Raw genomic sequence first — 23,970 nt, 5'->3', positions numbered from 1 at the left:
CGCGCCGACGGCTGGGCAAGCCTTTCTTCAAAGGCGCCCGGTGGGGTCTGGGCTCGCGAGGAAGCGAGCCTTGAGAGTTCGTCGGCGACCGCGTTATCCCGTCTGGGCACGTGCCGAAGCTCTATCCCGTCAAAATGGCGCTCCATACGCCGCACCTGGCGCACGTAAGCATCCATCTGCGGGTCAGAGCACTGGTACTCCTTGGAGACCTGGTTAACAACCAACTGAGAGTCACCTCACACCAGGAGGCGGCGGATCCCCAGTCCAGCCGCCACTCTGAGTCCCGCAAGGAGTCCCTCGTACTCTGCCATATTGTTGGTTGCCCGAAAGTCAAGGCGGACCAGGTATTTGAGGACATCTCCGCTCGGCGAGGTCAACGTGACCCCCGCACCGGCGCCCTGAAGAGACAGGGAGCCGTCGAACTGCATCACCCAATAGGCGGTGTGAGGCAGCTGCGAAGGGCCCGAGCTGGCCTCGGGGATGGAGACGGGCTCGGGAGCCGGTGTCCACTCTGCCACAAAGTCGGCGAGGGCCTGGCTCTTGATCGCGTGGCGTGGTTCAAAGTGCAAATCGAACTCAGAGAGTTCGATTGCCCATTTCACCACCCGTCCAGTACCCTCTCGGTTATGCAAGATTTGGCCGAGGGGGTAGGACGTAACCACCGTGACCCGATGCGCCTGGAAATAATGGCGCAACTTCCTCGAAGCCATCAGAATAGCGTAAAGCATCTTCTGGGCCTGAGGGTATCGGGTCTTGGCGTCCCGGAAGGCCTCACTAACAAAGTAGACGGGCCGCTGCACCTTTTGTCGGGGCCGATCCTCTTCGCCAGGGGCCGCATCTATAGGGCGCTTTTCGTCCGAGAGGCCGCGCGGGGCGCACTCGGCTTCTGTGTCGACGACCTCGGGGTCGGAAGGCGACAGGCGCGGCCTTCCCGCAGTGGCCCCGGGGCCATCCTGGGGGTCGGGGGCGCCTGGCACCGTCGGACAAGCGGGCAGAGGGCCAGCTCCGGTCGTCGGGGGCCTCGGGCCGCCGTTCGGCTCGGGGGCCTCTCCTCCCTGCTCTCTCCCGGGTCGAGTCGACACAGGGTGGGGATGCGCGGAGCGAGGGTCGTCCTCGTCGCGCTCCATGACCAACGCCGCGCTGACCACCTGCGGAGTTGCCGCCAGGTAGAGTAGCAACGGCTCATCTGGCTCCGGGGCGACCAGGACTGGGGGAGAACTGAGGTACGCCTTCAACTGAGTGAGGGCCCGTTCAGCCTCCTCCGTCCAGATAAACGGCCCGGAGCGTTTGAGGAGCTTAAATAGGGGTAGCGCCTTCTCTCCCAGCCTCGATATGAACCGACTTAGGGCGGCCATACAGCCAGTGACGCATTGCACATCCCTAAGCTTGCTGGGGGGGCGCATCCGCTCTATAGCTCGTATCTTCTCGGGGTTGGCCTCAATGCCTCGGGCAGAGATCAAGAACCCGAGAAGCTTGCCCGCAGGCACGCCGAACACGCACTTGTCGGGGTTCAGCTTTATGCGGGCGGTGCGGAGACTTTCGAAAGTTTCCGCTAGATCCGAGTAAGGTCTCCTGGTTGCGTGTTTTCACAACCAAGTCATCAACATAGGCCTCAACATTACGTCCTATTTGGCTACCCAAAGAAATTCGAGTAGTACGTTGAAAAGTAGGACCTGCATTCTTTAACCCAAAATGCATTGTCGTATAACAATAAGTTCCTATGGGGGTAATGAATGCAGTTTTTTCCTCATCCTCCCTAGCCATGCGAATCTGATGATAACCAGAGTATGCATCTAGAAAACACAAAAGGTCGCACCCCGCGGTGGAGTCGACAATCTGATTTATGCGTGGCAGGGGGTAAGGGTCCTTAGGACATGCCTTGTTAAGGTCGGTGTAGTCGATGCACATCCGAAGCTTGCCGTTCGCCTTGGGAACGACGACCGGGTTCGCCAGCCACTTCGGATGGATGACCTCTCGGATGAATCCGGCCTCCAGAAGTCGCGCCACCTCCTCGCGGATGAAGGCTTGACGTTCCGGGGCCTGCCGCCGCACTTTCTGCCGGACCGGCCTTGCGCCCGGCCGTACGGTGAGACGGTGCTCAATCACCTCCCTGGGGACCCCGGGCATGTCCGCTGGTCTCCAGGCGAAGACGTCGGCGTTTGCCCGCAGGAAGGAGACGAGCGCGTCTTCCTATTTGTCGTCCAGAAGACCACCGATTCGTGTGGTCTTGGACGGGCCGTCGCCCAGGGCAACCTGCTTGATCGGGACCTCGTCGCACGTGATCATCCGCTGCCTCGGGGCGGCTGGGACGGAGGTGCTGAGCCTCTCGTCGCCACCCGCGGGCTTGGATGCCACGGCGAGGTGGTCCGCGCGCTGCTCCATGCAAGCAAGCGCGACTTTGAGGTCGCCATGGACGGTGATGGGGCCACCGGGGCCCGGCATCTTCATCTGGAGATATGCGTAGTGGACCGCCACCATGAACTTCACCAACGCGGGCCTCCCCAGGACCGCGTTGTAGGGCAGACTGAGGTCCGCCACATCGAAGTTCACCCGCTCCGTGCGGAAGTTGGCGGAACCACCGAAGGTGACCGGGAGGTCGATATGGCCTAGCGGCCAAGTGTGCCCCGGCGTCACACCGATGATTGGCTGGGACGACCGGAGCACCATCCCCGGGGCCTTGATGGCGTCAAAGGCAGCGGGGGAAAGGATGTTGAGGGCTGCACCCCCGTCAACGAGGACACGCCCCAACTTCACATTGCAAACGGTGGGGGAAACCACCATCGCGATCTGTCCTCCCCGGGCAACGCACGGTGGGTGGTCGGTCTGGTCGAAGGTGAGGGCAACCTCCGACCACCGCGCCCGCCGCGTCGCCTCATGGGTAGGGGCCACGGCCAGAAGCTCTCGCTTCATGGCCTTGAGGCTCCGGCGAGAAGCGTGAGCACACGCTCCCCCATCAACGGTGGCGACAGTGGCCTCAGGCTCCTGGAACCCTAGGTCATCGTCGCCATCGTTGATGTCCTCGGCGGGGGCCTTCTGCTTGGCCTCACCTCGCCGGTTGCCGGCGGGAGCCGCCGGGGTATTGCCCTCACGGCGCTCCTGCCTCCTCTCCTCCTCCCACTTCCTCGTCCGCTCAGCCAAACTTTTGACCGCGCGGCAGTCCGCGAGGTCGTGGAGGGAGGTGTTGTGCACGGTGCACCACTTGCTGGTCGGGCGCTCCCTGCTGGGAGCGCCGGCCTCCTTCTTTTTGTCGCTCGCAGGCCTCCCCTTTCGGGTGGCCCGCAAAGCGCCCTCGACGGCGAGGACGTGACCCTCGTCGTCGGAATGGGCCGACCTCTTCTTCCTCCTCCTGTCCCGTCGCCCTGACCGAGCGGCGGATCCGGGGGCGGCCGAAGCTGCCACACCGGAACCGGAGGAGTTCCAGGTCCAGGCCTCCTCCTTGCGAGCCACACGGTCCGCGAGCTGAAAAAGCTCCGCGGTGGTCTGGGGCTCCTTGGAGGCGATCTTCTCGAGCATGCGGTTGTGGCGCACGCCCCCCCTGAACGCGTAGATCACCGCGTGTGCAGGGATGCACGGTATGGTGTTGCGGACTTGACAAAACCGCTGAATGTATGAGCGAAGAGACTCATCGTCCCCTCGCTGTACCGCGTGCAAGTCCGCTTCTTCACCTGGGCGCGGATATGTGCCCTGGAAGTTCATAGTGAACTGCTGGCACAAATCCTCCCAAGAGTGGACCGACGCGGGTGGCAAGTTCATTAGCCAACCCCGCGCCTGTCCTTTCAGGGCCATGGGGAAGAAATTCGCCATGACCCTGTCGTCACCCCCGGTGGCCTCGATCCCAGTCGTGTAGATCTGGAGAAACTCGGAGGGGTTGATGCTTCCGTCGTATTTTTCGGTGATGGTGGGCCGGAACCTTGGGGGCCAACGGACGTTCCGAAGGCTCGCCACAAAGGCTCGACAGCCGGCACCGCCAACTGGGGACACAGGGGGCTGGCCCCCGTGCCCGGACCGAAGTGGCGCTCCGGACGAGGAAGCGCCCTCCGATGCGTGGGCAGCACGGCGATCATTGCACCGGCGCTCGATATTGAAGCGGGCATCTGGCCCCCTACGCACATCTTCTTGGGTTGGAGGCGTTGACGAGGGAATGGCGGACGAACGGCGGGTAGCGGCCGCCGCTCGCCGCGCCCTCCGCCTCGACGACACGGAGCCAGCAGTAGCAACGCCAGTGGCCTTGGTGGCGGAGGACCACCAGCCGGCGCCTAGGCGCTGCTGCGCCGTCATGACCAAATTGGCCACGTCATCTAGCCAACGTCGGGTTGGAGTCTCTGGATCAGGGATGACGGGCGGGTGACGCAGGAGCGCGCCCGCAGCCTGGAGCGCGCCCTGGGGCGTGCTGCCATCACCGTAGACGAGGAGACGACGCTCCCCGTCTCGCCGTCCTTCTCCATCGCCCGCGTGCGGCGAAGTCGCGGATCTTTCGACCTCCTCGAGCGCCTCCTCCCGCCCAAGACTTCGGCGAGAGGGGGACAGTGGAGTACGAGCTCGACGGCGCGGGTTCTGCTCCCCGTCTTCACCGCTAGCGCTCGGAGAGAGATTGTGCGCCACTGCCCGTTCGGCCATTGGGCTGAGCGGGAGAAGCTTGGCGCACACGAAAGAGGACGAGGGCTTAGAAAAACACACGCGCCCCCTACCTGGCGCGCCAGATGACGGAGCGTGGGGCTCCTCACCGGGAGACCGCGCAGGCCCCCCTTTGCCGGTTCGGCCGGGGGCGCTAAGTGAGGTTCTTCGCCCTCGATCTATCTGGAGAATGTTCGCGAGAGAGCAAGTGCACGAGACACGGGCGATGTAGACAGGTTCGGGCCGCTGAGAAGCGTAATACCCTAGTCCTGTGTTCTGGTGGATCTGTGTGTGAAGGATTTACAGAGAGCCGGAGAGCCAGAGAGTTCAGGCTCCAGAACCCCTCTCACTCCCCCTCCCTCCTCTCTTTTTGGTGGGCAAGGTCCTCCTTTTATATCTCAAGGGGATACTACATGCACCACTTCTACCTACTTTTCTTCTGGGTGGGGACCTACCCTATCTTGACCAAAACTTGGCTTGCACCTTCGCCTGGAAGCTAAATCACAACTTGTCCTTGAGTGAGGCTCAGCGCCGTCTCTCGCCTGACACCGGGGATCTCCCTGTTACTCCCTCATTAATGGGCGGAGATTTGCCATGGCTGCTTTCCAAATGACCATCCGACGAGATGGGTCATACCTACCTCCACTCCACCGGAGGCAGATGCATCGCGGGAGCACAGTTGTCTGCCAATGACGTGACCAGCGTCAGACCAGTCATAGACCGGTCATTCTTGTCCACCACGTGTCAGTTCAGCATGCTACACGTCTGCCCTTCTTCATACAATGACTTCCTTGCAATGGTTGCGATGAAGCCTGGAATGTATCTGGCCGGGGCTGACGTGCCAACTCCAGGAGTTCCCACGCCGGCTCCGGCTAGGGACGAGTGCCTGGAGGCTCTCATCATTCCGACGGGACGGGGCGAGGCGTGTGTCAGGCCGCCTGTTGCCACCTAACCCGCGATCTGACCGGTCTGTGACCGGTCACACACTGTGACCTGTCACGGACCGAATGAGTGTGCTGCGCTGCATTAAATGCGACGTGGGGCGCTCGTCCAACCCACAATAAACGCGGTTAGGTGAGCGCCGCTGTGCTCACCTAACCCACACACGTGGCGCCAAACCCACAGGGGGCCGGGGCGCCCCAGCCCTCGGGGCCGAAACGGGGGTGGCCCGACCCCTCGGGGAGACAGAGGGAGGGGCGGCCACATCACCCTCAGGCCCGACCCCCCCCCCCCCGAGGGGGTCAGGCCACGTGGGTGACTGCAGCTGCCCCAAACCTCTAGTCAAGATACCCCCGGTCCCATGTCACCGACACTTGGAGATTCATCTCATAGACGGTTAGGTGTCGCCCGCGAGTTTCCGTCAAGATTGTGGATTGACCCGGGCAAGTTTGTGAATGTATTCCTCACCTCCGCAAGGAAACAAGGTAAGTGAGTAAAGAAATTGTGCCGAGTTTTTAGAGGTAGTCCTAGTAGAGCAAACCTCACTTGTGGTTGTCTCTAGAAGGTTGAGTTGGATCTTGGTGGTCACTCAACTTCTAGAGAAGGATCTAGGGGTGTTGGATTGAAGGCTGTGGACCTCTTCTAGGATCTTTGCACAAGAGAGGCAAGGGTTTAATTGAGACCCAGCTTTTTGAAGCTCCTCAAAGGAGAGTAGGATCCGTGCATCCGAACTTTGGGAAAAAAATCCTCTTTATCTCTTCCGTGAATGCTTTGTGCTTGCCCCTATGTTTTATATACTGCTATAGTCTACTGTGAACCATATTGACCTAATAGGACCTGTTGTTCTCTCTCTTTTGAAGTATTTTCTCAGTATTTCCAGTACCCGGAAGTTCCTGTTCTTGAACTCCGGAAGTTCCGAGCTGCCTATAGCTACCAGGAAGTTCCGGTGTTCATCACTAGGAAGTTCGCGGGTCCTGTTTAAATTTGATCGTTACGATTTTTTTAGTGATTTTCAGGTTAGCCTATTCACCCCCCTCTGTAACATCCTGAAAATCCCTAACAATAAAAATCACTAAAATTTCAAACTTTTTAAAACTTTTGCATCATGCTGGTTGTTATGATTGCTATGGCTTGCCAAACCGTAAATGATCACAAAGAAAGAAAAGAAAAGATCGATATTTAAGCAATAGATATAATTTACGAGAATATATTTAATCCTACAAATAATTATGCAAAAGATAGTAAAGTCAAATATTAATTTCTATTACAAATTACAAATCAGGTATTAAATATTCGAACCATGATTGATAGCTTGATGTCACAATTAGCTAAAGAAATAGTAAGATTAAATCCAATTCATTTGAATCCAATCTCACATGAAATATAAGAACACATGAAATGATGATCACCACTATAGTGATCGTGTTTATAAATAAGTAATTCACCGGAATATATAGATCGATACTTGCAACATGTCGCCGAGTTACTCATGACATGAAAATCACTCATATAAAATAATGGTCATATAAATAAATTAATCCTTATATATAAACAAGAATATGTGAGTGTTTAAAATTAGATTAATGTTGTACCGAGTCTTAATATACTATTTATAGAATAAATAGATTCAACCTATCCGTGTAAAATATATTGCTATAAGTTCATTCAATGTGCTATTGTAATAATAAGGGCCACACTAGGATATTTTAGAACCCTCAAAGCCTCCAAAATTATCTAGGCTAATTTTAGAATTAGACCTCATTTAAATAATACAATAGAAAAATATATATAAGAATAAAATATGGGTAATATTAAAATTTGGTAAACTTTCATCTAAAATTAAAACATATATTGGGTAAACCTCATTTATGTAAAAATTAGGATTTATAGAATGAAATTTATACAAGGGATAAACTAAAATCGGGTTAAATAGAAAATGGCACTGTTCATTGCACTCTAGGTGCTCGACGTGGTCCCTGGCTCTATTTTCCCCCTCCTCAGCCGCACGCGCCTGGCTGCCTCGCGCCCCGCGCCACGCCGCCCGCCGTCGCGTCGCCGCTGCCGCGCCGTCGCCGTCGGCCGTCCCGTCGCCGCTCGTCCGTCTCATCGTCGCCTCGCGCCCCGCGCCCACGCGCCGCTGGTCCGTCGCTCCGCCGCCTCGCGCCCCGCGCCGCGTCGTCATCGCATCGCCGTCGCCGTCACGCCGAGCCCCGTGCCGCGCCGCGCCGAGCTCCGCGCCGCGCCGTCGCGTCGCCGCTGTCGCCGCCTGCTGCCGCGCGCCGTTGCCATCGCCGCCTGACGCCGCATGACCGTCCCATCGCCGCGCCGCGCGCCCGTTCCGTCGCCGCACCGCCGTCCCGTCGCCGTGTCGCGTGCCTGCCGCCTCGCGCCCCGCGCCCCCGCCCGGCCGCGTGCCGTCGCCAAGCCAGGAGCCGCCGCCGCGCCTTGAGCCCAGTGCCGCCGCGCGCGTCACGTCGCCGCCCCGAGCCCCGTGCGTGCCGTCGCGTCGCCATTAGGCCCGGCCACCCCCTCCCTGCGCCCTATAAAGTCCCCCCGGCCACCCCCTTTCCACCCCACACCATTTCCCCATTCCCCTCTTCCTCCCCTCTTTCCTCTCCACCGCGCCGCCGCCCTCAGTACCGCCGCGCCGCGCCGTGTGCCGCGCCGTGCGTCGCCGCCGCCGCCGCCACCGTCGCCGCCGCCGCCGTCGGTAAGCCTTCCGCCCCCTCCCTTCGTTGCCGGTAGCCGCGACGCGCCGCTCGGCCGTGAGAGAGAGAGGAGAAGACAGAGAAAGGGAGAGGGAGAAAAGAGAAGAGAGGGTAGAGTGGGCCCCACCTGTCATTTGCTCCTATAAATTCCTTTAGGAAGAAAAATAAAAGAAAAGAAAAAGAAAATAGGAAGACCCCACCTGTCAGTCACTATAGCTTGTGGATAAGGTTGTATTATAAATAAATGAATTAGGAACAGTGCCTTTTTACAATTTCTCGGATTTATTCAAATTTGAATCTTTACACTAGCATAACTTATTCATTTTAGCTCCGATTTGAGTGAAACTTGAACCTAAATTCATCTAAATTCATAAGCTTTCCAATGATATATAATTCACTATTTGATAAAATATATTTATAAATATTAAATAATTAATATCAAGATGATGCATAATAGTCAACTTAAAAATATGTTAATAAATAAAATTAGTATTGTACGGTAGAGTAGATGTAATAATATTTGTCTCTAACATGTCTTGCCACTGTAACAACCACACAAACTAATTTTATGTGATGTCTCAAATGAATGGATGTATTGGAAAATACTAGTACTTATTTAATATTCGATGGCCATATAATTAAATCCATGGCTTATAGGTTATTTAAATCAAGTGTAGCCTTATGATTATGTAACTAAAATATAAACACACATAGATGAATCTGTTTAGGAGAATAATAATAGAGCTAAATGTGGAGGAATCACTAAGTAAATTAATCGATGCAATACCATATAGAATAGCATATATATGCCTAAATTGATTACCACTTATTAGTAACCCAATAGAACCAGTGCTTAAACTTGTCGCATCACATATACAATATCACTCATAGAAACTAGCTAATGTATAATTAAACTACAATATATTCAGGAATCACTTGGAGCATTGGGTAGTACACTTTCTAAATAAGCTCATGTACAGTAGGCGACCAAAACATTATACGTTGTTGCACACATATATTGGACATCCCATTATAGTTATACAATTAATTTATCTTTTTCATATATTAAACTGGGGAGTATATAACAAACATGCATAGTAGATAAGTACTAATTATAAATCTTGACCTCATATGTTCATAGTTCAATTGTAACTCCGGATTGTTCATTAAGAGATAATCTGTAACTATAATATTATAAACCTCCCGAATTTAACATATAGAGCATGGATAATTATTAGCCCTTTTATAATTTATAATGGCAAGTAAAATATGTTCATAATTAAAGTAAAGCTTCCATCAATAAAATAATAATACAAATGATTCACTGTAATTATTTGATTGATCCTAAATCCATCTAACAACAGAACCTCTGATATGTAACCGTGCTATTTAGATATATGCATACGTAGCCATAATCCTTCCATAGCTATTTGATAGACTAAACCACCGATTAGCCAAATATATATGTATCCCATAAATGCTATGTTGGTTAACTCCTAAATAGGCCACGATGACAATAGAAAGATTAAGAAACTTTAGCCTTAGCATGATTGGGATCCATTAGCAAACACGAATAGTACATTTTGTTGCGCATATTTGATTGTTGTTTGAATATTGGTTTTTCTCGCGTATTATAGACCTTGTGTATCGGTTAGTCGTGAGGCAACGTCTGCAACTTCCAGGAGGTGAAGGTTGATCAAGATTATATCAATAATAAGGATTATCCTGAGCAGGCAAGTCATCACTATTCCTTGAACATGTTGATCCCAATTGCGAAATTATTTTTATTTACAAATAAGATTGCATGCAATGATGAACATCCTATTTGTGAATATGCCATACCTTGATTATTGTTTAACCTTATTCCCTTGTAACCATGATTACGTATGAGTCTCTAGTCAACTATGACAAATGCTTAGAGATGCCACTCTAGAATCATGTATACTCATATTTGTCAAATGCTATATGCTTGGGCAATTACCTTTGGGAAGGTAATTGAAATGCGGCATGTGGAGACATGAGCGCCACATTGCCATGATATTGATGACATGATTTGTGAAAGGAAAATAAAGTGAAACAACTGTTTTCGACTGGGGCGGCTGGAGGATTTGGGTGGTGTCCGGAAAAGGCTAGTGCCGTCCCTGGTCAATTAAGGACCGAGCCATGAAGTTAAGTATGAAACGACCCCCCGTACAACCGCACTTCTCGTATGGGTATAGACCTAGCGGAGTAGATAGCTGAGCGGAGGCAGTATCCATGCATAGTGGTTTCTTGATGTGTGAGGCAGGGGCTCTACGGTGGGGCAGCCATTGGTAGGACCGCGAGGCGGGTGTCTACAGTGGTGTCGCCATCGGTAGGACTGCCATGTGAGAATCTAAACATAATTATAACTTAATGCATGTGTGAGTCTTCCCTTCCAAGGTGCGCCAGAACTCCTCTTACTGCTAGAAACCGTATACGCCTAGAGTGCATGAGGATGTAAAAGTTCATGGAGCGGGTACTGCCAATGCGAGGTTATCGAAAAGCTTTGCCGTGACACATCTCATGTGTTGGGACGAGGCTCATGTATTGGGCAGTTGCGGAGTGCGGGTAAAGTGTACATCCACTGCAGTGTGAGTAAACCAATCTATTCGAATAGCCGTGCTCACGGTTATTGAGCACCGGGACATGTATTACACTTCGCTAGACTCTAAATTCTTAACTTGTGTGGGATGGGATATTGCATGATGAATTTTATGCTGATGGAGCCACTTCCTGAGAGGAGGGAAGGTGGACGTCCTCAGAAAACCATGACGACTCAATGGCGGGAAGCTATCCTTGGGATTACAATGGATGGTGGACAGAACCATCGTTGTTTAATGTGAACACTGGTATTAAAACTTGATCAGTCTATGCTAGGTCTTAGGCTTGTGAAAAGATTTGTAAAACTTGCTTTGCGCAAAGGAACCTGAAGCCATTCCTTGAAATACCCTCTATCATATGCATCGTTGCTGTGGTGGCTTGCTGAGTATGGTTGGTACTCACCCTTGCTGTTTATATATCTTTTAGGAGAGTGTTGAAGAGAAGCCCTTGTCGGTACGCTTGCGTATCCAACAAGATGATCGGAGTGCGGTCTTGTTCTAGGTCTCGTTCCCCAGTCGACTGCCTGTGGCATGTTAACCGGGCCCTTATATTATTTTGTCTTCCGCTGATGTTCTCTGATAGTTGTTGGCCTACCTGGCCCTAATGTAAGTATTTAACTCTTTTAGCCTGAATTCATTCGTGATATGTTGTGATCCAACTATGTATGTGTGTACCAACTACTGATCCAGAGATTGGTACGGATAAACACAGAAGATTTCCGATTTCCAAAATCGGGGGTCTACACCCTCTAAGCTACATCTTCACCTTTCAGTAACTATATAGATAGTATATATCCATTTGTTTTAATGTCCTCAATGCTCCTTCCATCCATCCATCCCAGTTTGACCATCCTCTAAGCAAAGCGTACCAAGACCAAGGACACCAACATATCCATCATTCTTAAATTAATGCTAAGGTGTTCCATCGCTTCGTATCCCGTGAACTGCTCTTATTTTAAATATTATGATATTGCACTAATAGAAATTAATCAATTTTAGTTACATGCAACACATGCAATGATGTACATTTACTCATTTCATAAATAAACGAAAAGACACTAGTTAAATGATGATCATTTTAGGAAGATCTTAGAAACCTTAGGGGATGATCAAATTGAGATGGAGAGAGTACTTTTCACTGAAAATATCTTGATACTAGAATATAAGTAAATTTTGTTTGTTGAACTCAAACACCACAAACTTGTCACAATTACATGTGATGATCTACATGCCATCTTTTTTTTTTGGTGGTTGGGCGATCGATTGCACCACGTATATATAAAATCAATTATTTTTTAGCACCTAGGGTGAAAAATGAACTTTGAGCCAAATTCAAGGACCGAAATAAACTTTACCATGCCATTATAACTTTGTAAAGTTTGAGATATGTTATCGGTATCTCAATGACATGTAAGACCCACATGAGTCAATGACATGTGGATCAGGATGGCATATAACAAATTTTGCAAAATTATAATGGCATGGTTCCAATTTTCCCACTAAAAATTGTAGCATGTTGTTGATGTTACTTGGCCAACTTGGGACTTGGCAAATACAACCTTCATATGTTACATTTTATAACAATAGTAAAATAGAACTCCTGTTGGGTTAAATAGCTACTCCATCCATTTCATATTGTAAGACTTTTTAGCATTGCCTATATTTATATAGATGTTAGTGAATCTAAATACATATATATGTCTAAATTTATTAACATCTATATAAATATAAGTAATGCTAGATGAGTCAATGACATGTGGATCAGGATGGCATATAACAAATTTTGCAAAATTATAATGGCATGGTTCCAATTTTCCCACTAAAAATTGTAGCATGTTGTTGATGTTACTTGGCCAACTTGGGACTTGGCAAATACAACCTTCATATGTTACATTTTATAACAATAGTAAAATAGAACTCCTGTTGGGTTAAATAGCTACTCCATCCATTTCATATTGTAAGACTTTTTAGCATTGCCTATATTTATATAGATGTTAGTGAATCTAAATACATATATATGTCTAAATTTATTAACATCTATATGAATATAAGTAATGCTAGAAACTCTTACATCATGAAACGGAGGAAGTATATTCTTCGTATAGTATGAAATATCTTCCGCCTTTCCACATCACGCTTACGCTTTCTATCCAAAGAAAAAATATCCTGATGGAGCGATCTCTCCATTACAGTCAAACGGACAGAAATGGCCACTCCATCCGGTCATCCGTATTCCCCAAAACACCCTTAAAAAGCGTCCGCTGCTGCCATAAATATCTAAGGGTAATACCGTCAGTTCTTGCAGCCAACCGCATCCGCCATAAAAGCCGTCGGGTTTAGCGATAAGGGTTTTAACATTTGGCTAAAAAATTTTCGAGCCAAAAACTTTACCAAAATCCTCCGAAATTCCTGCGTCTTTCAGCTCGGATCAGGCATTCAGGCCCTTCTCCCCGCCAGGATCGGTGGTAAGCTAGTTCATCCCTCAATCTCTAGAACGTCCAACTCTTCAATTTGGTGGTTTCTGCCAATTCGCTGTGGTCTCATTTCGCTAATTGGACCTCTCGTTCGGTGAAAATCGCATCGATTCCTTTCTCCAAGTTGAGTTCTGATGTTTCTGTTGCCTTTGAGTTCGTTTATGACGGTTTGGTTTATGGTAAAAATTCAAGGATGGAGATCATCAACGGGCCGGTTCTCCCGCGCTATGCTGCTCCGGCGACCGGCGCCCTGACCTCCGACGCGAAGATCAGCGGGCAGCTGCTTAGGCGCGTGCACCTGAGGAGACGAGCCTGTGGGTTGCAGGGAGACCACTACCGGGCGGCGCGCAGGTTCTTCGGTTTCCCGTCCGAGCGGCATGCGCGAAGCGGCTGGGTCTGGCCTGTTTGTTGCAGTTACGGCTCGTCTTCCGACGGGGACGGCGCCGCTGCCGCGGATTACGACGCCAGCGGCGAGGAGTTCGTCAACTCCAGCGTGATGGAGGCTGGTAATTGCTTACTTCTGTTACACTGTAACTTGTAACTTCATTGGGTTTTGATGCATAGTCGTTCGAGCAATGTCCGGGTCCGGCCCACTGTTTGTTGGGAGTTGGGAAGTTCGCTGTGAGCCTTTGAAACAGTTGCTGTTGTTTGATCAGCTACATACCGTTTATGCCAAGCTACTGTTGCAGTATTAGTTACATATCACTAGTATATCATTTATGCCGATTGCCAAACAACCATTGTACATTTCTGAGATTAAACTTGTGGTTTTATCTGTCCTTGCAGTTGAGCTCAGAAGTGTATCTGATGGATTTGTGATTAAAATGCGTGATGGCAAAAACCTTAGATGTGTCCAAAACAACCCGCGGGTATTAAGATTGCGGGATTCTGCACCTCACCATGCTATTGTTCTGAAGATGGAAGATGGAAGTGATCTTTTGCTTCCAATTATCGTCAGTACGTATTAATTCTTGCTTGGGCATGCTTTCCACTTATGCAGATGCTTTTCTAATTGTGTGATATACTCACATTACTTTTTTCCAGTGGAAACACCAAGTATTATGTTGCTGGCTGCCCTTCGGAACATTCGAATTGTAAGAGTTGGATGTAGCTTTAATAAATATATGTTAGATGTTAAGCATCCACATGATTCTGGTTTTAAATTGTTTTCATGTACTATATCTGATTTGCATGACTATTCTGTCTTTCCAGCCAAGGCCAACTATTTATAATGTGGTAAAGGAGATGACCGAAAGGATGGGATATGCGGTGAGTTTAAGATGAGATCTTATAAGCAGACTTTCTTTTGCAACTTTCGTGTGGCTTCATGGTTTAGGTTTTCTGTTTAGTGTTTCATGGGTGTGCTTATGTGTGTTACTATTTTAGTTTTATTACTTAATGTATGCTGGTTATCATGCACTCGGACAATACATACATCTTTTCTAAAGTGTCCTAGTGGAAAGCTGTTTTCCAGAGTTCACGGTCTGCAGATCTGTTCTCTTAAATGTCATATAATATGTTCATTTATCAGTTACTTGATTACTTCAGATCTGTTCCCTTTAGGTACGTTTGGTGCGGATTACAGAAATGGTCCATGATGCATACTATTCTCGATTGTATCTTGCTAAGGTAAAATGACTTCACATGAACTACTCCCTCCATACTCGTAAAGGAAGTCGTTTTGGACAGCAACACGGTCTCCAAAACACAACTTTGACTTCTTGTTTCTATAAAAATATTTATTGAAAAGTGATATATGTATACTTTTATGAAAGTATTTTTCAAGACAAATCTATTCATATAATTTTTACATTTTCAAACTCAACAACTTGAGAGTTATTCATGATTTATATTCCTAAGGTTTGACTTAAACATTGTTCTAAACGATTTTCTTTACGAGTACGGAGGGAGTATCTATTTTACTTTTGTCTGAAGTATGGTGTCATGATATCCAGATTGGCAATGAAGAGGAGACTATTAGCTTAGATCTCAAGCCATCAGATGCCATCAACATTGCTTTCCGGTGTAAGGTGTGCATTCATCTCCTGTGCAGCTGTGCTTCTGATTAATTGCTGAGTGCTGGCCATATTTCCTTTAAGGCTGCTAATCCCAGAATATTGGAAGTGCTGTGACTTAGTTGCATGTTGGGGATTATAACATGCATCTATCTGTTTGAGCGCTAGCCACAAAACTGTAAAACCAGCAAACAGGATTCCCTTGTCCTGTCAGAAAAGTGATCTATTTTTTGGTGCTGTTGCTTAACCTTGTTATTTGTGGATGATATGATTTGCATGCAATACTTCTAGAGGTACTCCTTTTTATTTCCTTTTAAATCATTTGAGGAAATTTTCGTAACCAATGATTTGAGTACAGCAGTCAAAGAATGTGGAAAAATCCTGATCTTCTTGGTGTTTTGCTGCTAAATGGATGTTTATGATACTCATTCCAATTTATTCTAACTTTACATAGGTTCCTATACAAGTGAATAGGCGTATAGCGTATAACAATGGATTGAAAGTTGTACAACCAACACCATCTGAGAGCTATGTAAGCTCAGACCAATTCCAATACACAAGACTTGACAGGTTTGTAACAAAAGTAGCTTCATAGGTTTCAGTAAAGAAAGGTTTATTTTAAAGCACTGCTAATGCATCCCGTACCATTTGAAGGCCTGACGATCAACCTTGCTTTGAGGCCCAAGAGTTTGATTTGGTCCGCAATATGCTGGTCGCTGCTGTTGAGGAACGCTACAAAGATGCTGGTAAGCTCTTGTTGGCTTAAAATGCATATAGTAAAATAGTCATACATTGTGACAGTGTTGCATTGCATTATTTTGCCTCCTCTGGAACAGATAAATTTTATAGTTTTTCTTTTGTGGAAATTGCAACTAATTCGTACAAAATTCCTGCGTTCAAAATGGGCCCTAAATGGGAAGTCTTTGTTTTTTTTTATCCGCCTCCCGACTCACAAATATATGCAGCAGAATGTTCATGGCGGCTAATATCTGGTATCATCTGTTTCAGCTCAATACAGAGATCAGCTTTTCATGTTCCGGGCAAAGAAAAAGAACATGATTTAACAGGTAACAGTCGCCCATGCCATTCTTGAAATCTTCATATAGTCAATTTCTTTGTCAACTTTCACGTACACTAGCTCGATCAAACTGACAGGATGACAATTCACTTTTCTTGATCAGTTCCTGAAGGGAGGTGTACATACTAGTCCCGCCTGAAGTGCATAAAGCCAAACATCAAGAAGAACTTTGTAAATACTTACAGAAGAACCTATACATAGATACATATACATACTAGAACATGATTTTGGGTGCTTTCAATTCGTGGTGGCGTTGGTAGTAAAATTGACTCAAAAGGTGCCCATGTTTGTCACTCACGATTGATTTTAGCAAAACGTTAAGCAAATTGCTTTACACGAATCCTCGTGCTTCTGATTTGAATTTGTATGCCTATTTAGTTTGCGGTGAATACCTGTTTTGCTCCGAACTAAGTTTCGGCCCGAACCAACAACTGTACTCTCAAGTTCCAGCCCGGCCCAAAAGCCTCGAACCGTCACGTCCAGAATAAATTTCGGTGAACCTTGTCCATACTCCATAGACGTGAAACCCCACCAGCGAATCTCAAAAAAAGGGAAAAAAAAATCACCAGCGCCGTCCACTGCTGCGAGCCTGCGAGCGTGTCCCGATCAGGCCAATCAGAACCTCCAAGGAGAAATCAACGGCTCATAAGCATCGGCATCTGCAGATCAAACGGAGCTGGTTCACCATAGTGGGCTCTAGCCGCTCTACACCGGCTCGATCTCCTCATATTACGGGCGTACCGTGCGCCCATGCGCGACGCGTGGCACGCGCTCGCCAGGTCGACGGACCAGAGCCGATGTGAGCCGCCCACGTGGCACGCCTACGTGCAGGCTGATGCAGCGTCGCGGTTGTTGCGAGCCTATGGACCCGGTCCACGAGAGGATACGTGTAACACCCCCTCCCCTCTTGCCCTGTCCCCTTCCTCCACCGATGAAAAGAAAACAGAAGCTTCTCTTCCCCTCTCCCCCAAAACAAAAGCATCAAAATATTCCTCCTAAATCAAAAGAAAAACAATCAATTTCAAACGAGCCATCTCTCTCCATTCTCGTGCCCCTCCTGTCTCCGCGCATTCCTCCGCCGGAAACCCTGGTTCATCGGCGAGCGGCGAGGCTCGGGGACTCGATTACCCTGCGAGGAATCGAGGTCGGACCGCGGGTGGGGAAGGCGAAGATGGCGGGGTCCATCGATCGGCCCTGTGAGTGCGAACTGTTTCCCTTCTTCCTTCGACTGCGTGTTCCCTGATGATTCGTTGTTTCTCCATGCCGCCATGCGTTGCCCGTTCTCGTTTATGCAATGCTTACCTGCTTGTCATTCGCGAACACCGGAAAATTGCGGTTGCAGAGAGATTGATTCTGTGAGGGGGTTCATTGGGGCAAGTGGAGAACATGGCAAATCACTCGGAAATAGACAAATAGTTCATGTTCGAGTGGGATTGAAATTTTAATAGTAGTAGTTTAGCACCTGTAGAGATTATAATCACACCTCCCTAATTTTTTTAACGTGCGTGTAATTGCGCTGCTTTCAGTTAATTGCAACTCCTATGTACTCTGCTCTCGTATTGATTATTTTCAATGTAGTTGTTACCATTTCAACCTGATTAGGAGGAGGGGCATTTCGTTGAAACTATATAGCAGGTGCAGGTTTTGAAGGCATTGTGCATGATGATGATAAGAAAGAGTGGAAATCCGATGAGGACAACTCAGAAGGTGACAAAAAGGCCAAGGCAGTCTCCTTCAAGAACCGAGCTATCAGTGCTGGAAATAAATTTAGGCGTTCCTTGAGAAGGAAGAGAAGAAGGAGGGTCGGCGACCATGTAGCCTCTATAGAGGACATAAGGGATGTCAAGGAGCTGGAAGCTGTCCAAAGATTTCACCAGTGCTTACATGATGAGGGCTTGTTGCCAGAACGTCATGATGATTATCACGTGATGTTGAGGTGCAATTTTTTTCTGATCTCAGAGTCACAGTTACTTGGATTTCTCCTTACTCCTGCAGAAAATTCAGCGTTGCTTATTTGATTTAAAATTTCTTCATGTGCCTATGACATGTTACACATGTAGGTTCCTGAAAGCGCGAAAATTTGATATTGATAAAGCAAAACATATGTGGTCGGAAATGCTTAGATGGAGGAAGGAGTTCGGGGCTGACAACATAGAGGTAAAGCAGAGACTGGACCATATGCTCCAGTACGTAGGTAGTGATAGTCTTTCTTCATGTAACTTCTGGAAGTTTGACATCTGGATCATTTAGGAATTTGACTATAGCGAATTAGATGATGTTCTGGAGTGCTATCCACAATTTTACCATGGTGTGGATAAAGAGGGAAGGCCTGTCTACATAGAACTAATTGGAAAAGTTGATCCCAACAAATTAGTACAAGTCACAACTATTGACAGATATGTAAAGTATCATGTCAAGGAGTCCGAGAAGTGCTTGCAGATGAGGTTTCCAGCTTGCTCCATTGCTGCAAAAAGGCACATAGATTCGTGCAGTACTATCTTGGATGTGCAAGGAGTGGTATGTTATTTTATAGCCAATCTTGCTATCGCCAAAATTTCTGGGTAGATTAGTAGTTAACTTGTTTTTTATGTGAAGGGTTTGAAGAACTTCTCAAAAGATGCAAGAGAGCTAATCATGCGACTTCAGAAGATCAACAATGACAACTATCCAGAGGTAGGTGATTCCATTATGTTTTAATGTTATTTTTCACTATTGCCCTTTCACTTCGTTTTTTGTCACTATATACATTTCTATAGAACTTGTTTTTATCTGGGGTCATAACAAAGGACTTATCTAATACCTTTCTAGTGCTCGTGCAGACCTTGCACCGATTGTACATTATAAATGCTGGCCAAGGCTTCAAGATGTTATGGGGTACAATAAAATCATTTCTTGATCCACAAACTGCTTCGAAGATTCATGTAAGTATTGAAAATTGTTATTCAGAATAATATTTACTTCTAGTATGTGATAATAGCCTTATCTGTCTTTTTTCACCTAGGTCCTTGGAAGCAAATACCAAAATAAGCTACTTGAAACTATTGATGAGAGGTTAGGTCTTTTCTACTGTCACAAATACTGTAGTTTGGTTCCTATCCTAATAATTTTGTTTAATTCATGTTTTCAGTGAACTTCCAGATTTTCTGGGTGGCAAATGCAGGTGTGAAGAACATGGAGGTTGCATAAAATCAGATAAAGGTCCTTGGAAGGATCCTGACATAATAAAGGTCTTCCACTCTTCCTGAACCCTACCCTTCTTCTTATTCATCCTGTACACCTTTTTTTTTTTGAAAAGAAATCCTGTACACTAAAATAATGTGTCTATGATTTTCAGAGGGTCCTTAATGGTGAAGCAAACTATGGACGGAAAATTCTTGCTATATCAAGCGTTGATGGGAAGAAAATATGTTATATTAACCCTAGACACTTAACTGTAAGCATGCTTTGAATGGAGATTACTCATACATCATCTTAAAATAACAACTATCCGTTAGAAGCTTGATTCTATCCCCTCGCAGAAAAAATGCAGCGATGCCTCTGCTGAGTCTAGTTCTGAAATGGAAGATGTTTCATCTCCTATAGCTTCAGTTAACCCCATCATAAACCCTCATTTGACACCCGTTGACGAGGCAAGATCTTGTACCTTTTGGTTTTTTCAACTGCACGAGGCTGATATTAATGATTAGTACTCGTTCTATTGGTCTTTTCAACTGCACAAGGCTGAGCTCAGATTACTGATTAGTACTCGCTCTAAACAATGATGTGGCATTCTTAATTTTCTTCCTCCTTAATCAATCTTTATGTTGGTAAATATGATCATAAATGCATCTTTTTATATTTCTGCAGTCCAAATTGCCGGGAAATACTTCCACATCTGGTGCCCCTCCCAGAGTAGAGGACATCCCTGTTGTTGACAAGGCTGTGGACACATGCGCCGGTCCATCAACCAGCTCAATGGCTTTTAATTCAGGTCTTTATATGACACCTTCATACTTGTACCTCTTATTGAGAAGTTGTCTACTTGCTGATTTCAAACATTCGTACCCCCATATGCAACTAGGGAAATGTGAGATACTGGGAATTTTGTTGGCCGTTTGGTTTGAGGAATCAAACTATCTAGAATGGGTGATCCATCATGGGACCATCTCTCAAATCTAGTGGAATGACTCCATTTCTCAGTTTCTCATTTAGTATGTACTTTTTAGAGATGATGGACAAATCCATTCCATTCCTCAAACCAAGCGACCTGTATAAGATCAAGTGGTCATCTCATTCCTCAAACCAAACATGCCATTACATTATAGTATGTAGTGAGTGGTGACCGGTAAGCCCACCAAGAGTTTATTGGAGTGATTTTGACTGAGTTTGTTGCATGTTTTACACAGATTCGTTCTCGTTGAGAAACATAACGATGGAACTGGGAGGACTTCGAAATCGAATTACTGCGTGGTTGATAGTCTTAATCGTGAGCTTTGTTGCCGTGCTTCGTTCTGTCCCAAGCAGAGTGACTGCAAGTCTATCAAGCCAGGCCATTTCCCGTGGTAACTATAGTGCTGAGTTCCCTCAAGAAATTGAGTTTTTGGAAGAGTTTTGACCTCCATCTTCTCCCGGATTCACAGAAAACAGTACACATTCGTCTGTATTGAGACGTCTTGGTGAATTGGAGGAGAAATTACAGGAGCTTGAAGCAAAGCAATCTCAAATGCCACCGGATAGAGAGGAATTGCTCAATGGAGCCATTCACCGTGTTGATGCATTGGAAGCCGAGCTAATATCTACAAAGAAGGTACTGTTGAGTCTTGACATATCATATGCACTCTGTGGGTGTGCATGTGTGACAAGGAAGATGTACTCTCGTTAGATAGCTTATTGCTTAGTGGTATCAAGGATATAACTACTGTTCTGAGGTAATGTTTCTATATGTTATACTATTACACCCAAGAATTGGCAGTTCACCGAATTTCTTGATTGTTCGCTATAGTAAGAACTAAGAACTGAACAAAAAATTGCGATTTTCCATATTGACCTTTGTTTCTCCCATGAGCAGATGCTTTATGATGCATTGATGAGGCTGGACGAACTGCTTGCATACGCCGACCAGCAAAAGAATATTCAATTTCGGGTAAGTTGTGGATTTTTCCTATGAATTACTCTTTCCTTTTGAGAAATGCTTGTTCTTGATGCCAACTACTCTTTAGTTATGGATGTGAGTGAGTTCACCCAGAAGTACCTATTGACCCGCTAGTTTATATAAAAATGAATTTATTCTTTGTTGCTAAGTGTGTGTTTTTTTAAGTTAAACTAGATTGAGTCAAAGGGAACTTCATGATTTGGTTCGCACACATCCCTGTTCTATCGTACTCCCTCTGTTTTTAAATATATGACGCCATTAATGTTTAACATACGTTAACCATTCGTTTTATTAAAAAAAGTGTAAATATAAAAAATATAAGTTATGCTTGAAGTATCTTTAATAAAAAAATAAATCATAACAAAATAAATAATACTTGCATAGTTTTCTTAATAAGATGAATGGTCAACCATATATCTAAAAGTCAACAACATCATATAGTATTAGGAAAAAAAATGTAAAGAATATCTCATAACACTGAGCTAGCCAATTCATATGTGTTCATCCATTATATGCAGAAAAAGAGGTTCTGCTTCTAAGTACCAGAGTGGCTTGCTTGCTTTTCTCCTCGAAGGTTTCGTGTTCTTCTGTCAACTGAATACTTGTAAGTTGGACTCTTTGTCCAATTTTAAAACTGTGAATATTTTGTTCAGCCGTGTATCTCTGAATATTAAAGAAAGAAAGAAAGGTGGGTGGTCACTTTGCCACCTATTTGACTTAATAGGCTTAGGTGTATTTCTAAATTTTGCAAGGTGCGGCGTGTAGTTCAGAGAAATAAAGGGTGTAACATGTAGAATTGATATCTTGTTTTCATGATCGATTGAGATGTTATGATATATTAGTCAAACGTTCATAAACAAAATGTAAAAACTAGTAGCCTGGAGAAGTATCCCAAGTAGGTCTTTCAGTGCAAAACTATATTGGAGGGGCTTCTTCTCTGTCTCCACTGGATAGCGTCGGTGAGCGAAGACACTAGGGACTGGAAATTGTCAGATCTGAATCGATGGGGATTCGGCCGATTTTAGGGACATAGTGACGAATGAAATATGGATGAGAGTTGTGTATCAAGATCAAGACGGTGCGGTTTTTTGGCGCAGCAGGGTACGTGAAGCGGGCGGTTTTTTAGCGCGACAGGGTTCGTGAGGCAGCTAAAGATCGAAGCTTAGTCTTCTCGTCTTTTCTTTGCTATATTCTGTTGCTTCTTAGTTTTGGGGCCTGAATTTTTTTATCCATGTAACTTTTGGCTGTGGATATAGATGCCGAATTTCTATTCATCTACTTAAAAGAAAAACTATCCTCTCAGTGTCAAAATATACTCACTCCTTCCTAAATTGATCATATCATATACTCTCTCCGTTCCAAATTGATCTACGTATAGTTTTTTTTAGGTTATTTCTAAATAATCTACATATTTATATTCATTCATTAAGTCTATTTGTTATTTGTGCATTGGAGTAAATGAACATTGATGCATGCATCCATGCACACAAGTATTTATAACCCACATGTAATATCTTGATTTACTATTGGCTAGAAAATAGTGGGGATGGTGTATGCATCGAGTTTGTTGCTAGAGTAAATATAGTATGAGAGAGTTATTAACTTTTCTTGGTCTTGGTGTACCTATGAAATATGTAGATCAATTTGGAATGGAGGGGATATGTTTATGCACCAAAACCAAGAATAATTTAAATCACATCAATTAAGATACCATGCACACATTTTCACACAATGCATGTATCGTTTAAAACACTATGCCAAATACTACACCTTAGTATGCACACATTTTCTCATGCTACATTAATTGTATTTTGATGAAATACGTGTCCATGCGGTTATATGATTATCAATTTGAAAAATTTTGAATTCTATTATATGATGATCAATTTGAAAAGGATGGAGTAGCTACTAAGCATATGTTTGGTTGAAGGGTTGGTATAGATCAGATTGGGTTGAACCTATTTTTCATGGTGTTTGGTTTAAGAACAAATGGAATGGGATGGTTACTGATAGGGGATATTCCTAAGATCTGGGTTGACATATTCCATAAAAAACTAACGGACAAAATCAACCCAACTTTTTCTCTCGCTAGCATATGGGTCTTCTCTTAAAAAGTAGAATCATCTTATTTCTCATGTCAAATGGATAGATACCATCCCATATGAGTCCAACCTATCTCACCTCATTCCCAAACAAAACATATGGTATGGAAGCACTTGGAGGGACTATAAGAAAACCAACACATGGTAGGGAAATACTTGGAAGGACTAATAAAAACTACTACCTCCGTTTCATAATGTAAGTCTTTCTAGCATTGCTCACATTCATATGGATGTTAATGAATCTAGATATATGTATGTATAGATTTATTAAATCTATATAAATATGAG

The 23,970-nt window shown here is 45.9% G+C and overlaps 2 protein-coding genes across 8 annotated transcripts; both read left to right on the top strand.

The window, feature by feature from the left end:
* Positions 1 to 13,229: 13,229 nt before the first annotated feature.
* LOC4326932 (bifunctional nuclease 1-like) lies at positions 13,230 to 16,806 on the top strand. 3 transcript variants are annotated; one of them, NM_001409007.1, is made up of 11 exons: positions 13,230 to 13,347; positions 13,549 to 13,862; positions 14,143 to 14,313; positions 14,401 to 14,450; positions 14,569 to 14,625; positions 14,920 to 14,985; positions 15,312 to 15,386; positions 15,826 to 15,941; positions 16,026 to 16,117; positions 16,380 to 16,438; positions 16,553 to 16,806. In NM_001409007.1, the coding sequence occupies exons 2-10, from the start codon at positions 13,550 to 13,552 to the stop codon at positions 16,433 to 16,435; spliced, it is 996 nt and encodes a 331-aa protein (NP_001395936.1). In that variant the 5' UTR covers positions 13,230 to 13,347; position 13,549; the 3' UTR covers positions 16,436 to 16,438; positions 16,553 to 16,806. The 3 variants fall into 3 exon arrangements, with proteins under 3 accessions (NP_001395936.1, XP_015621323.1, XP_015621322.1); XM_015765837.3 differs by having other exon boundaries at positions 13,236 to 13,347; positions 16,527 to 16,789; XM_015765836.3 differs by having other exon boundaries at positions 13,236 to 13,450; positions 16,553 to 16,789.
* A 570-nt stretch (positions 16,807 to 17,376) lies between these two features.
* LOC4326931 (phosphatidylinositol/phosphatidylcholine transfer protein SFH6) lies at positions 17,377 to 22,874 on the top strand. 5 transcript variants are annotated; one of them, XM_066306844.1, is made up of 15 exons: positions 17,377 to 17,645; positions 18,091 to 18,385; positions 18,510 to 18,606; positions 18,700 to 18,966; positions 19,045 to 19,122; positions 19,269 to 19,370; positions 19,451 to 19,500; positions 19,577 to 19,676; positions 19,784 to 19,882; positions 19,968 to 20,078; positions 20,296 to 20,419; positions 20,835 to 20,990; positions 21,069 to 21,235; positions 21,497 to 21,571; positions 22,099 to 22,874. In XM_066306844.1, exons 1-15 carry the CDS (start codon positions 17,381 to 17,383, stop codon positions 22,117 to 22,119), a joined length of 2,007 nt encoding a protein of 668 aa, XP_066162941.1. In that variant the 5' UTR covers positions 17,377 to 17,380; the 3' UTR covers positions 22,120 to 22,874. The 5 variants fall into 5 exon arrangements, 4 of the variants coding, with proteins under 4 accessions (XP_066162941.1, XP_066162939.1, XP_066162942.1 ...); XM_066306842.1 differs by having other exon boundaries at positions 18,085 to 18,385; NR_176813.1 differs by having other exon boundaries at positions 17,378 to 17,645; positions 18,082 to 18,385; positions 19,258 to 19,370; positions 22,099 to 22,421.
* Positions 22,875 to 23,970: the final 1,096 nt, after the last annotated feature.

Source organism: Oryza sativa, chromosome 1 (assembly GCF_034140825.1).
Source record: "Oryza sativa Japonica Group chromosome 1, ASM3414082v1".
Taxonomy (NCBI): domain Eukaryota; kingdom Viridiplantae; phylum Streptophyta; class Magnoliopsida; order Poales; family Poaceae; genus Oryza; species Oryza sativa.
Note: the sequence above shows the minus strand (reverse complement) of the source record. Positions and strands in the feature narration are given on the sequence as shown.

Bases quoted from the DNA above. Each gene is read 5' to 3' on its own strand.
- LOC4326932 (NM_001409007.1), top strand. From the start codon at position 13,550: ATGGAGATCATCAACGGGCCGGTTCTCCCGCGCTATGCTGCTCCGGCG. The intron at 14,626-14,919 runs GTGAGTTTAAGA...TGTTCCCTTTAG, and splicing joins CCGAAAGGATGGGATATGCG to GTACGTTTGGTGCGGATTAC. The intron at 15,942-16,025 runs GTTTGTAACAAA...TACCATTTGAAG, and splicing joins CAATACACAAGACTTGACAG to GCCTGACGATCAACCTTGCT.
- LOC4326931 (NM_001409009.1), top strand. From the start codon at position 17,381: ATGAAAAGAAAACAGAAGCTTCTCTTCCCCTCTCCCCCAAAACAAAAG. The intron at 18,386-18,509 runs GTGCAATTTTTT...TTACACATGTAG, and splicing joins GATTATCACGTGATGTTGAG to GTTCCTGAAAGCGCGAAAAT. The intron at 19,123-19,268 runs GTAGGTGATTCC...GTGCTCGTGCAG, and splicing joins ACAATGACAACTATCCAGAG to ACCTTGCACCGATTGTACAT.